At 37.5% G+C, this 12,176-nt stretch overlaps 1 protein-coding gene across 1 annotated transcript; it reads right to left on the bottom strand.

Annotated features, from left to right (window-relative positions):
- Positions 1 to 6,293: 6,293 nt before the first annotated feature.
- On the bottom strand, positions 6,294 to 6,752 carry LOC131858994 (uncharacterized). The gene has a single exon (XM_059212504.1). It carries the CDS (start codon positions 6,750 to 6,752, stop codon positions 6,294 to 6,296), a length of 459 nt encoding a protein of 152 aa, XP_059068487.1.
- Between the last annotated feature and the right edge of the window lie 5,424 nt (positions 6,753 to 12,176).

Raw genomic sequence — 12,176 nt, 5'->3', positions numbered from 1 at the left:
ATGACAGTTCCAATTAAGCACATTTGTCTACCCTGCAACAACCTCTGCTCAAAACTCCACACTGAAGGATAAATTCTCTTATGCACCATATACACCACTCTCTGATAATGCAAACACAAAACCGATACACAAATTACATGACTATACCACCTATTTATACAATTCATCAACCTTGACTACAAGGTCGACCAAACCCTCAATTCACAATTACAAAGACACATCACATGATATATATATGTAAAACACAAGACCAATACAATTATATACATGACATAACATGAACCTAAATAAAATCTCCAAACATGCATCACCATTGGAAATCTCGCCAAGATCAACCGCAACACGCTATACCACGAAGAAAATTGCATAACACGAAGAATACCACCGGATCAACAAAATCACCAAGAACGCACACAAGAATTAATGCGGACCACCAAGACAAATATGAAACAACTAGGAAACACCAACACGCACATTAGAAACATCTATAATAGCTGCACCAACACCACTTATGCAAATCTTCATTGAACAACACGCTAACTCTCAGGAACACTCAACATTAGCAATTCAAACTAGAAAGATAGCTTGCAAAGAACCAAATCACGAACCATCTAAATTGAAGAGACACATGAACATCCAAAACATTCTCCTAGAATCATAACCAAATATATGATCATACCGGAGCTCACCGAAGAAAATACCAAACTTTGCCAACCTCTGCATAGAAAGACTGAACTATAAACCCAATCAAATAATATGATCAAGAAATCTTCCAGATCACTGAAACCAATAAGGAATAAAGTATTCTATCATCTCAAATAGATGAATCAACTATATCAATACAATGCAATCACCAGAATACCAAAACAACTCTCTGCAACACCAAAATCTAGGAATATGTTGATATCAATGACAACAACATATCCTAGCAACATCAATATCCAACAATCTCCCCCTTTGGCATTGATGACAACATATGAATGTGAAAAACGATCAATGCATATGAAATAAATAAACACCAACTATATGCAAAAACTCCCCCTAAGATCATGCACACAAAGCTCCAAAGATAAAGCATTTTTTTACATGACTCTCTCCCCCTTTGAAAACAATGCCAAATACAGAATACAAATTATTCTCTCTCACTCCCAAAACACCTCTTCTAATAAGAACAATCTCCCCCTTAGAATAAACTCAATCCACTGATCAAATGAACCAAATACTGACTACTCTGGCTAAGTAGCAGCACCAACTCATCAACCTGGATAAAAAGATAATGCTCTGACATCTAAAAGATTGATGCAACTACATGCATCTAGTTCTCAAATGGAGGGGCTGAGACCCCTAACTTGTCTCTTAAATAGGCAAATGTATCTTCAAGCAAAGGCTTAGTGAAAATATCTGCCTCAAGAAATGATACTTTATAAACACATGCTTTGTTTTAGAATGCAACACCGAATTCTTTGAAATATTGATAGCACTTAAATTGTCACAATATATAATAATAAGCTCATTATATATAACTCTGATATCCTCAACATCTACTTCATCCAAACTACTTGAATACAATTGCTAGCAACAACAATTTATTCAGCCTCAATAGTAGATAAAGATACAACATCTTATTTCTTACTGGACCATGAAATCAACTTATTTCCCAAAAATAATTCTCTACTGGTAGTGCTCTTTCGGTCATCAACATCACCAGCCCAATCAGCATCAGTGTAGGCACATAACATGAAATCATCATTCTTTACATACCACAAGCCATAGTCAACAGTCACCTTCAAGTATTTGAAAATCCTCTTCACAATAATAACATGAGTCTCTTTAGGATTTGATTGAAATCTAGCACAAAGACAAATGACATGCATAATATCTAATTTTGTCTGAGTTAAGTACAATAATCCACCAACCATAGATCTATACAAGGTTTGATTAACTTTCTGAGATTCATTATTCATAGATAACTTGCATCTAGTCACCATAGGAGTTCCAAAAGGCTTAGAGTCAACTAACCCAAGCTTCTTCAATAGTTATTTCACATACTTATATTGAGAAATGAAAATACCTTTACCAATTTGAGTAATCTACAATCCTAAGAAGAATTTAATCTCACCTATCATAGAAATCTCAAATTCCTTTTGCATATCATCAACAAACTTCATACTCAAATAATCATCACCACCAAAAATGATATCATCAACAAAAAATTCAACAATCAAAATGTTATCATTCTCAACTTTGAAATATAAATTACTATAAGCAGTACCTTTACAAAATCCCAACTTCAACAAATACTTATCCAATCTAGCATACCAGGCTCTAGGGGCTTGCTTCAATCCATATAGAGATTTCTTCAGTTTGCATACCATATCTCCTTCATCTGATAACTAAAATCCATCTGGTTTCTCAATGTAGACTTCCTCTTCCAAATCACCATTCAAAAAGGCCGACTTGACATCCATCTGATATACCTTGAAATTCTTGTAAGCAACATATGCAAGTAACAACCTAACAACGTCAATTCTAGCTATAAGGGAAAAAGTTTCATAACAGTCAATACCTTCCATCTAAGAACACCCTTTACATACCAATCTTGCTTTGTTTCTGACAAATTCACCGACTTCATTCACTTTATTCCTAGAACACCCATTTAGTACCAATCACATTCTTGTCTTTAGGCCTCAGAATATGATCCCAAGTGTTATTCTTTTCAATTTGATTTAGCTCTTCTTCCATCACTTTTAACCAATTTTCATCCTTACATGCTTCTACAATATCTTTAGGTTAAATCTTTGAAATCAAGCATATCTCTTCAGCAAAAATTCTTCTCCTAGTCATCACACCTTTATTTTTATCACCAATAATCCATTTTTCTGAATCATTCAATCTCACATATCTTGGAGTCTTCTGATTATTCTGATTTTCAAGCTCTTTCACTTCTTCATCAACTGCAACAATATCTGGATTACTTGTCTCCACCGGATCAATCTGCTCAAGATCTTAGTCTGCACAGGCTTAGGAATATCTTCATCATCAAGATCATAATTGCATGCTCTAATCTACTTTCCAAGACATTCATCCACCTTCACATTTGCACTTTCTAATAAACTTATAAGGCACTGAGAGGGTGGGGGGGGGTGAATCAGTGCAAGCAAAAACTTAATTAATCTGATAACAAATTTCACTAGCTTGTAAATCAATAAGCATGCAAGAAATATAATCACATAAGAAAACATCCAATAAAGCATGCAAACCATAACACAATGATTTTTATCATGGAAACCCAACTGGGAAAAAACATGGTGGGAATTAGTACCCACAAGGATCTTCTAATTGCAGTATAGAGATCTGACTAGTTAAGGTCATACAACTACCCTGTTAGGGGCACACTCGATTAAGAGCGTTTTAGCCCGGTTAAGAGCTATACAATAAGGCCTATCAGGACCCAGCCTTGTTAGGAGCAACCCACGTTATTGGGATTTACAAACACAAGCTAATGTGTCACCTGGCTAGAGGATTTCACCTTCGGACTTGCTAGGATCCTACTGCACCCTGTTAGGAGTGACCTTGTTAGAGGATTTTCTTGTTGCAACTATTAGGAAGATAACAAGTTCAACTGATATGAAGTTAGCACCTTTGTGCTTGATTAGACACACTTCTGCTAAGCTTCTATCACCGACTAAACATCAATACCTAACTTCTCCTTCAACCGCTCGATCAAATTCTCAGTCTTGATACATGAAATCAAACAACTTACATCTCCTTATAAAGAACTCTATTAGGTCGGTTAAGAACATTGGAACAATCCCTAGGTTCATTGAATCTAGTCACCTTTTACATTTTCCCGCTCCTTACACTTTTCTCTTGTAGGCAAAATAATTCATAACTTAAAAACATAACAATAAGTCTATCGGTTACCGATCAAACTAACTCTGCTATACTAGTTCTTTGTTCTTCCTGACCGTGACTGGAAAATCCATCATAACTCGTTCAATACACTGAATCTGCTGATGCGGTTTGGAACATAGATGCATGTTCCTTTCTCCAACACTCCAGTAAAACCACAATGTCTAACTTTTCACCAATCGTTCATACTAGTCGCTTGATCATTGCTCTGCTCCTGTTTACCGGTTGACAACAACTTAGTAGTTTTGCTGTATAACTTATTCCACTACCGGTTAGGCTATACTGGTTGGTCTAGATGACCTAGATGACTAAATAAAACATGGTTTCCATCAATGACAACACAAATAAAGTCATAAAACAACCTATTACAACTATATCATCATCATCAAGCCAACAATCTCCCCCTTTGGTATTGATGGCAACACTTAGGAATTTTTTTGTCTAAGTGTCACATTACAACAATCACGACTCAACTCAAATACATAATGCAAAAATCCCCCTTAGAAATTACATGCTATTACAAAATTTTGACTAACATATACTACTCCCCCTTTAAAATCAATGACAAAGGTAAGGAAATACATTTGTAACAAATGAATAAAACACACCAAAATTTGCATTACCAAATGTATAAGAGTTCAAAAATTTACATTAGATTTTGAGAAAAATATCAGTAAATTTAGTCTTAAATACTTTCACATCTTTCTCCCATGTCTCCAAAAGAGTAGATGTAATCTCAATGTGTGTTTGGACCTAGTGTGCAAGCTCTTCCATAGCATTAAGTGTACTCATTTCAGGTGTAGTAAAAATTGCCTCTGTCTCTTTGTATCCTCTCTACAAGATTTCTAATTTAGGGACTAGGTGAGTCTATAACTCCTACAATGATGTAGTCCTCTTAATCTATTCTGCCTCACATGACTTAAGCTTATGTTGTATTACTATGACATATCTACCAAATTTTTTTGCTGAATCATTTAATGGATCAAATGATTCACTCAAACTCTTTAGCTCCTGCTGAGCTTCCTTTCTCTTCTTATCAAGATCATCAAAGAGCAATGAAAAGTTACAGATTGTAGAAATAATTTTACCTCCATTCTTCAAGGCTTCTTTGATTTGGTCCATATTCATAGTAAGACATTCTCTGTCTTTGTCAATTGCCTTGATCAATATCTCAATTCTTTTCTTTTCGTATTCTTTCTCTACATTATATAGATCAACCTCTCCAAGACTTTTCATTTGCTCCCCTGCTGTTGTGACCAAGTGGTTCAACTTTTCAATGGGAGTTATGAGACTATCAGTATCAGTCTCTGGTAATAGACTGGAAAATATGTCAACTGCAGTCTGTATAGTTTGAGCTTCTCTCCTCTGAGCTCTCATTATCTTTGTCTTGGCCTTGGATTGCATTGCAGATGCAATCTCCATCAGTTTTTTTGGACTCAACATATCCATATTTATTGGCCCTTGGATGGCCATTGTATCATCATCTTCATCATCATCAATGAATTTTTTTGAAGTAAGTGATCGGTGGGTCACTTTCTGCTCTTGTGCTTCTTCTTCCTGCTTCTCTTCTTCCTTCTTCGGTGGCTCTGTAGTTTGCACAACATCTATTTGTACACTCTCTTGTGTATCTTTCTGCATCTCTTTTTTCTTCTCTAGTGGCTCTGTGGTTTGCACATCATCTATTTGTGCATTCTCTTGTGCCTCTATCTTCTCTTCATCTTTACTAGTTGGAATAACTTCTGGTATCACTAGTTGTTCTTCTATGACAGTAGGAACTGATGTGGCACCACCTTCTAGTTCTTTCTCTGTTTGAGTAACACCCGGTGTCTCATCAATTTCAATCACATCCAATATTTCACCTTCAATTACCAGTGATTTAGAGAGATCTTCTTCCTCAGAAGAATCTATGTTCTCCGGTTCCTCTTTTTCAAGTCCTAAAAACTTTTTCAAAATTTCCTCAATCTCAGCTTGCATAGATTGGGACTCTCACCAACAAGCAATCTTGTTAACCTCTTTTTGGTACGAAATAATGATTTTGATTCTAAAAGAATTTCCTATATTTCCTCCTTGGAGGTCTTCGGTTGTAAATGAATAAATACATACTCTATCATTTCTTTATCCTGCTTAATTGTAGCCTGCCATCTAGCTTCCAATTTGCTATACAAAGAATCAGGTAGCTATCCTTGTAATTGAATCAATGTTTTTCTATATTGATTCATAAACCAAACAATTGAGTCCTCAATTTGTTTCTGCTCTTCCTCACCAAAATTGTTATAGTGCTTATTTACACCAATCAATATACCATACTTCCTTGTATTCTCCAACAAGTTCTAAAGAGAAGTAAGTTTAGTTACCTATGGCTTAACAGATTTGAGAGTGGGTTAACCAACCACTTTAGACTTCTTGCCACTTGCCCTCGATTCTTTCTTACCACCTTTTGATTCAGTTTCCTCTGCCTCTTCCTCTGCTACATCTTTAAAAACTATTTGTGCTTGTTCTTTCTTTCTTTTTCTTGTAGCTTTTGATAATTTAGATGCTTGAGGCTTATCTTCCTTTGATTTTCTCCTCATTTGTATCTTTGGAGGAGGAGGGGGCTTCTCCTTCTTGACATTTACACTCCTAGTTTGTCTACCGGTGGAGACACTAGAGGTTCCCGCTTTCCTTGCTTCAAATCTAGTTCTTGCTTCATCAATCATCTCCTTTGTGAAACCTTGTGCAACAACAAATTTGTCAACCTCTTTCCTGATCTTTTTGGCCACTACCAGTTTGGCAAATTCAACATGTACCTTTATTGATTTCTCTTTGAATGTGCCAAACCTAGGTACACTTGTATCTACCATTTAGATAGAATGTTGTGAACACTAATAATCAAGATATCTTCTACCTCATATTCCATAGGCATGACCCATGAAGTGTTGGGAATTGACACTCAATTGGCCGGTTTCAATATGTTGTCATTAATGGCAACATGACAACTTATTCCGGCTTCATATTTTAGTTCAGTTGTGTACCGATAGGCACATCACAGACACTTCACCGATACCAATACCGACACAGATAGGCACATCACAAACACTTCACTGACACCGATACCGACACCGACAGGTTGGATAGATTTCTTTGGTTACCAACAATACAGGTCGATATGGTTTAGACTCAGGTTATTGGCATTGGATACCAACATCTTTTGGGTCCGACATCGACAATTGTTTTTGATATTCATCTTTTATGTTATCTAGCTGACATGTATATTCATATTGTAAATATCTTTGTAAGTCGACATAAGGCATGATGAATTGTAAAGGGTATATAGGTCAGTTGGTTAGATCATTTTGTGTAATGGATTGATAGGAGAATATGATAATGTTATGTAATGTGAAACATATGATAGAGAGCATTTATGTGAGGATATTTATGTAAAGGGGTATTCCGGTAAAGGGTTTAGGGTTTCAGATCGGAACAAACAGAGCTTAACCAAAACTGTATTCAGGCATAAAAGATGCTATCTTTGCAGTTCAATCATTTCTCCATATTGTAGTCTGGATTTGTATGTAGTCAGTAAGGCTCCTTTTGTGATTGAGCAGTGTGTTCTAGGCTGTAAGCCTTCCCGCAAGTGCAGGCCCCTATATTTTGTAATATATCTTCATATGGCCAGTGAATTGATATAGTGGGTCAAAAATCCCACCGTGGTTTTTCCTCTTTGAGGTTTTCCAAGTATAATTTTGTGTGTTATGATATACATTTGTTTGGTTGGATTATTGGTTGCTTTACTTCTTTCAATTCTATATATACTAGTATACCGGTTGGTGTATGCATGCTTTAATAATGTTAAAATCAATCATTCCGGTATAACACTGATTCACCCCCCCTCTCAATGTTCTTGGATTCTAACAATTGGTATCAGAGCCTTATGTCTCAGAGGAAGTTTAATAGCTTGAGGGAGATCTCGAATCCATGGATATGAGTTTGGAAAAGCAACTTGAGGTAGCACTTGAAGATTATGATGCTGAAAGGATGAAAAACTTGAAGTTACAAGATGAATTGAATTCTGCTCAAGAATTCATTCTTGTCCTACAGGAGAGGCTGTCATCCATTCAAGCTAGGAGGAAGGAACTTTTGCAAAATTGGGATGATGAAGAGAAAGATGCACTTAAGGAATAGTGTCAGAAGCCAAGTCAGGAGAACATGGTCGTGAGAGATGAAATGCAAGCTATAACTACGAGAATGTCTAAGGAGATTGAAGACTGGAAGAAAAAGGAAGAAAATCTTGTTGTATCTCTGAAGAACAAATTTGAAGAATGTGGTAGGTTGGTTCATGAGAATGATATGTTGAGAACTGATTTAGTACAATCCTAGAGTAATGAACAAGATCTTGAGAGACAAATGATAATTCTGTGAGATGATCTGACTATTACAAGTGAGTATAAAGAAAAATTCAAGATTAGTTCAGCACAACTAGATGAGTTATTGAAGAGACAAAGGTAGAATGGAGATTTTAGTGGACTTGGATCTGAACAAGGACAGAGTTTCAGTACTGCAAATGAAGATGAAAACCTTAAGGCACTGGTAAGGCAGTTTAATGCTTATAAATTTAATGGTATATGCTTTGTTTGTAATAAATTTGGTCACATGGCTAGGCAATGTAGAAATAGAGCAAATCAGAACCCTGTTTCTGCTCCCGATCAATGTTCTAGATGTAATAAGCATGGACATAAGACAAAAGATTGTAGAATGAATGTTAAATGTTATGCATGTGGAAAATTTGGACATATGGCTAATCAATGCAAGTCTAGCAATTATACCGATTTTAGCAAAGCAATTCAAAAGAACAATGTTACATGTTATGCATGTAATGAGGTTGGACATTGTAAAGCGGAAAAATCGAACCCTAGTCGTCCTCCCCTCCCCAACTCCGAGGAGAGAGAAGGGAGAGTCACTAGGGTTGATGGTTTTCACTTAGGAGGGACTTTACATTCAAAAGAGGGGTTGAAACCCACAAGATCCAATCCCACGCAATGCAAGATTGGATTCTATATGAGTTTCAAGGGTTGTGATAGCAAGGATACCCTCTTTTGTAAAGAATGTAGATAGAAAGATTGAACTAGGAATGCATGCAAAGTAGGAAAGATTCACTTATAAACAGAGATAGGAATATGATATGAAGCTGCGGACTTGGAATTAGCAGTAAAATGTCGAGACGGCGCTGTCCTGCAAATTTGAGAAAAAGTTGACGGGACGATGGCGCCCGGCATGCACATGGTCCTCCGAAAAATCCGCGAAACAAAGGGGGATCTGTTCGTCTTTGCACAAGGATTCCAGATCTTCAATTTCAGCCGCGTACCTGCAACCTACACACAGAAAAGCGAAGACGATTGGGGGGTTAGGGATTAGGGGTTTGCCCTTAGGTCAAACCCCGGTTTTGGAATTAACCAAGAAATGAGAAACGCTTGTAAATGTAATGTAAAACAAGTACTAATACCTTGTTGTAAGGATGTTTGTATCCTTATATGCGAAGGTATAGATGTTGTTGTATGTTGTATGTTGTATGTTGTAATATGTGATCTCCTCTTCAATGGTTGAATCCTTGTCTTGAATGCAACACTTAGCCTTGAATGGAGACTTAGAATGATCAATTGCTTGAAGGAATGCTTGAATGCTTGAATGCTTGAATGTTTGAATATCGTTTCCACATCTTGTACACATATGTCCTTCCTCCTCAAAATGGGAGAGGAAATGTAGTTTATATACTTGCCAATTAGGGTTGAAAGACTGATTTTCCCGACCTTAGGCCGACTAGGAAATGTTATTTTCCAAATTGCAAACAAAAAGTCCCGAAGTCCCATAGGAGACTGGGCCCAAAATAGGGCCAGGGACCAGGGCGCTGGGCGCCATGGTCCTGGGGGACCAGGGCACTGGGCGCCCTGGTCCTGAAGGATCAGGGCGCTGGGCACACTGGTCCCACCTCCCGGGACAGCAGGGTGCAAGGAGGATCAGGCCAGGGTGCTGAGAAATGCAGTTTTTGATGTCATGAACAAGTTTCGAGGTCTCCATTCAGATTCAGTGTTGCGTCGCCATCGTGAAGACCCAAATGCAGTCGAAATTGCAAGTGTCGCAATTTTAGGACGCTACATTTAGCCCCCACTTTAGCGGGAGTATAAGCGTACGCTCATACTTCCGGTAAAGTAAAAGGAAACAACATTGAAAAACTTTCACCACGTCAAGGAGGCAAGATACACCAAGCCCCCAGTGGACTAAGGATCTTACGAATTCGATTGACAAAGTAAAAGGGAAGATCACGAGGGAGAACCATGACTGTCAGTAGTAAGGTTCCCTCACTATGAGTCATGCAAGAAAGATATCAAAAATTTTCAAGGCAAAGCTAAATTTGTCAAGAAATTTTCAAGTATCTTGAAAAGATATGGACGGGATGTATGCCCCCCTACGTTAAAGCGATCGCACACGCCTCACCAGGTGTGATTGCTTTAAGGTAGTGATACATATAAGAAATGAGAAAGAGCACGTTATCGCAAGGATTTAGCCCCCAAGTGTGAGATAAGCCCAAGGATAATAGACACAAAACACAAAGCACAAGGTGACTTCGCTTTCCTTGGGGTCAGTATGCTGTATGATAATTCATGTATATCATATGTATGTATGCATAATTGTTCTTCATTCCCCAATCAAGGAAGGTCACTTAGAAGAAGGGAACACATGTGTCTTTTGAGTCAACATGAGAGAGACCAAAAGAGATCTCAATGTTTTGCATCGTCCTCAAGTAGACAACACTAAGGACAACAAATAGAAGAATGAGAATAACACATAGAAGAAGTAACGAAAGAGAGGAGGAGAGAATCTACTATGCTAATGAAACTAGTCTAGCACGTCATCTACCCCCCGATCTTGCTGATCAATGTTTCGGGAAGGCAGGGAACACACTAGAGGAGGAACATCCAACACAGCAGATGGAGTTATCACAAGATCCAAACAAGGGCTATGTTCATGTTCCAAGCCACGTTGTTCTTGTCTAGGAGCTAGGATAAGTGCTTTAGAAAATTCGTTAGATAAATGGTTATCAACATCAACAAGTTCATATTCACTAGGAGTAACATTTTCATCTATATCATCATCAAGATTTATAAAAATAGGATCTTTAACTCGCACAGGATCAAGACCATCATGCATCTTATGTTTAGGAGATTTTGGCTCAATTTCCGGCTGAGGAGAAAATGGAATAATACTAGTTGAAGGTGTTTTTGGGGATTGCAAAGTTTGAGCTCTAAGACGACACTTTCGCTGGCGTTCACGTGCAGAACGATTTCGTCTAGTCTTAGTAGGAAGTGGAGAAGATTGAGGAGGAGGAATGTTCTCATCCTTATCACTTGGGTGTTTAGGTTGTGGTCTCTTAGGTTGAACAATAGGAGAAGAGGAAGGTCTCTTCTCTCCATAAGAGGAAGGAGGAGGAACTGCTCCATATAAGGGAGGAATATTTGGTTTAGGAAGGAGACCAAGTCCATCATGACGAGGAGGGATAGGTCTACTTTTAGAAGGTTTATTCGGCATAGGCATAGTCACATCCATAGGGATGGGTTGGGAATCTTCTTGAGGAAAGACATTAGTTTTATCTTTCAAAGGAAGAACTTCCTTCTCAAGAATGATAGGAATGTCAAGTTTGGGTGTTCTAGGTTCACTTAGAGATAGGATCATGTCTTTTTTCCACTTTTGATAAGATTTGAAAAGATGATCACTTCGCGGAGGAAGAGATTGGAATTGTTTATTCCAAAAGTAATCAATAGGAATGCTAGAAGTTCTTTCAGCTGGTTTAAAGAGACTATGATTGACAGTAACAACTTCACCATTATGGGGAAATTTCAAACACTTGTGAATAGGAGAAGCAATAGCTTTCATGGAAGATAGCCAAGGATAGCCTAGCTTCACACGAAATTGTTTAGATGATGGAATAATAGCAAAGTCCACATCAAGGGATTTGTTATGGACCTCAATAGGTAATGTAATAGAACCAATTGCAGGAGAAGAAAATGCATCAAATAGTTTCACAACCACATTTGTTTAATCATAGATCACTTGATTCAATTGCAAAGTAAAAAGAAATTCTTTAGTAATGACATTAACCATACACGAAGGATCAATAAGCACTCCACGGCAAGGTGTGTTCTTGACTTTTGCAACTATATATAAAGGACCATCAGGTGCCCTAATAGTTTCACTAGAATCAAAGGTGATGGAAAGTTCTTTAGGGATTTTCT

Source organism: Cryptomeria japonica, chromosome 10 (assembly GCF_030272615.1).
Source record: "Cryptomeria japonica chromosome 10, Sugi_1.0, whole genome shotgun sequence".
Classification (NCBI taxonomy): domain Eukaryota; kingdom Viridiplantae; phylum Streptophyta; class Pinopsida; order Cupressales; family Cupressaceae; genus Cryptomeria; species Cryptomeria japonica.
Note: the sequence above shows the minus strand (reverse complement) of the source record. Positions and strands in the feature narration are given on the sequence as shown.

Bases quoted from the DNA above. Each gene is read 5' to 3' on its own strand.
- LOC131858994 (XM_059212504.1), bottom strand. From the start codon at position 6,752: ATGGTAGATACAAGTGTACCTAGGTTTGGCACATTCAAAGAGAAATCA.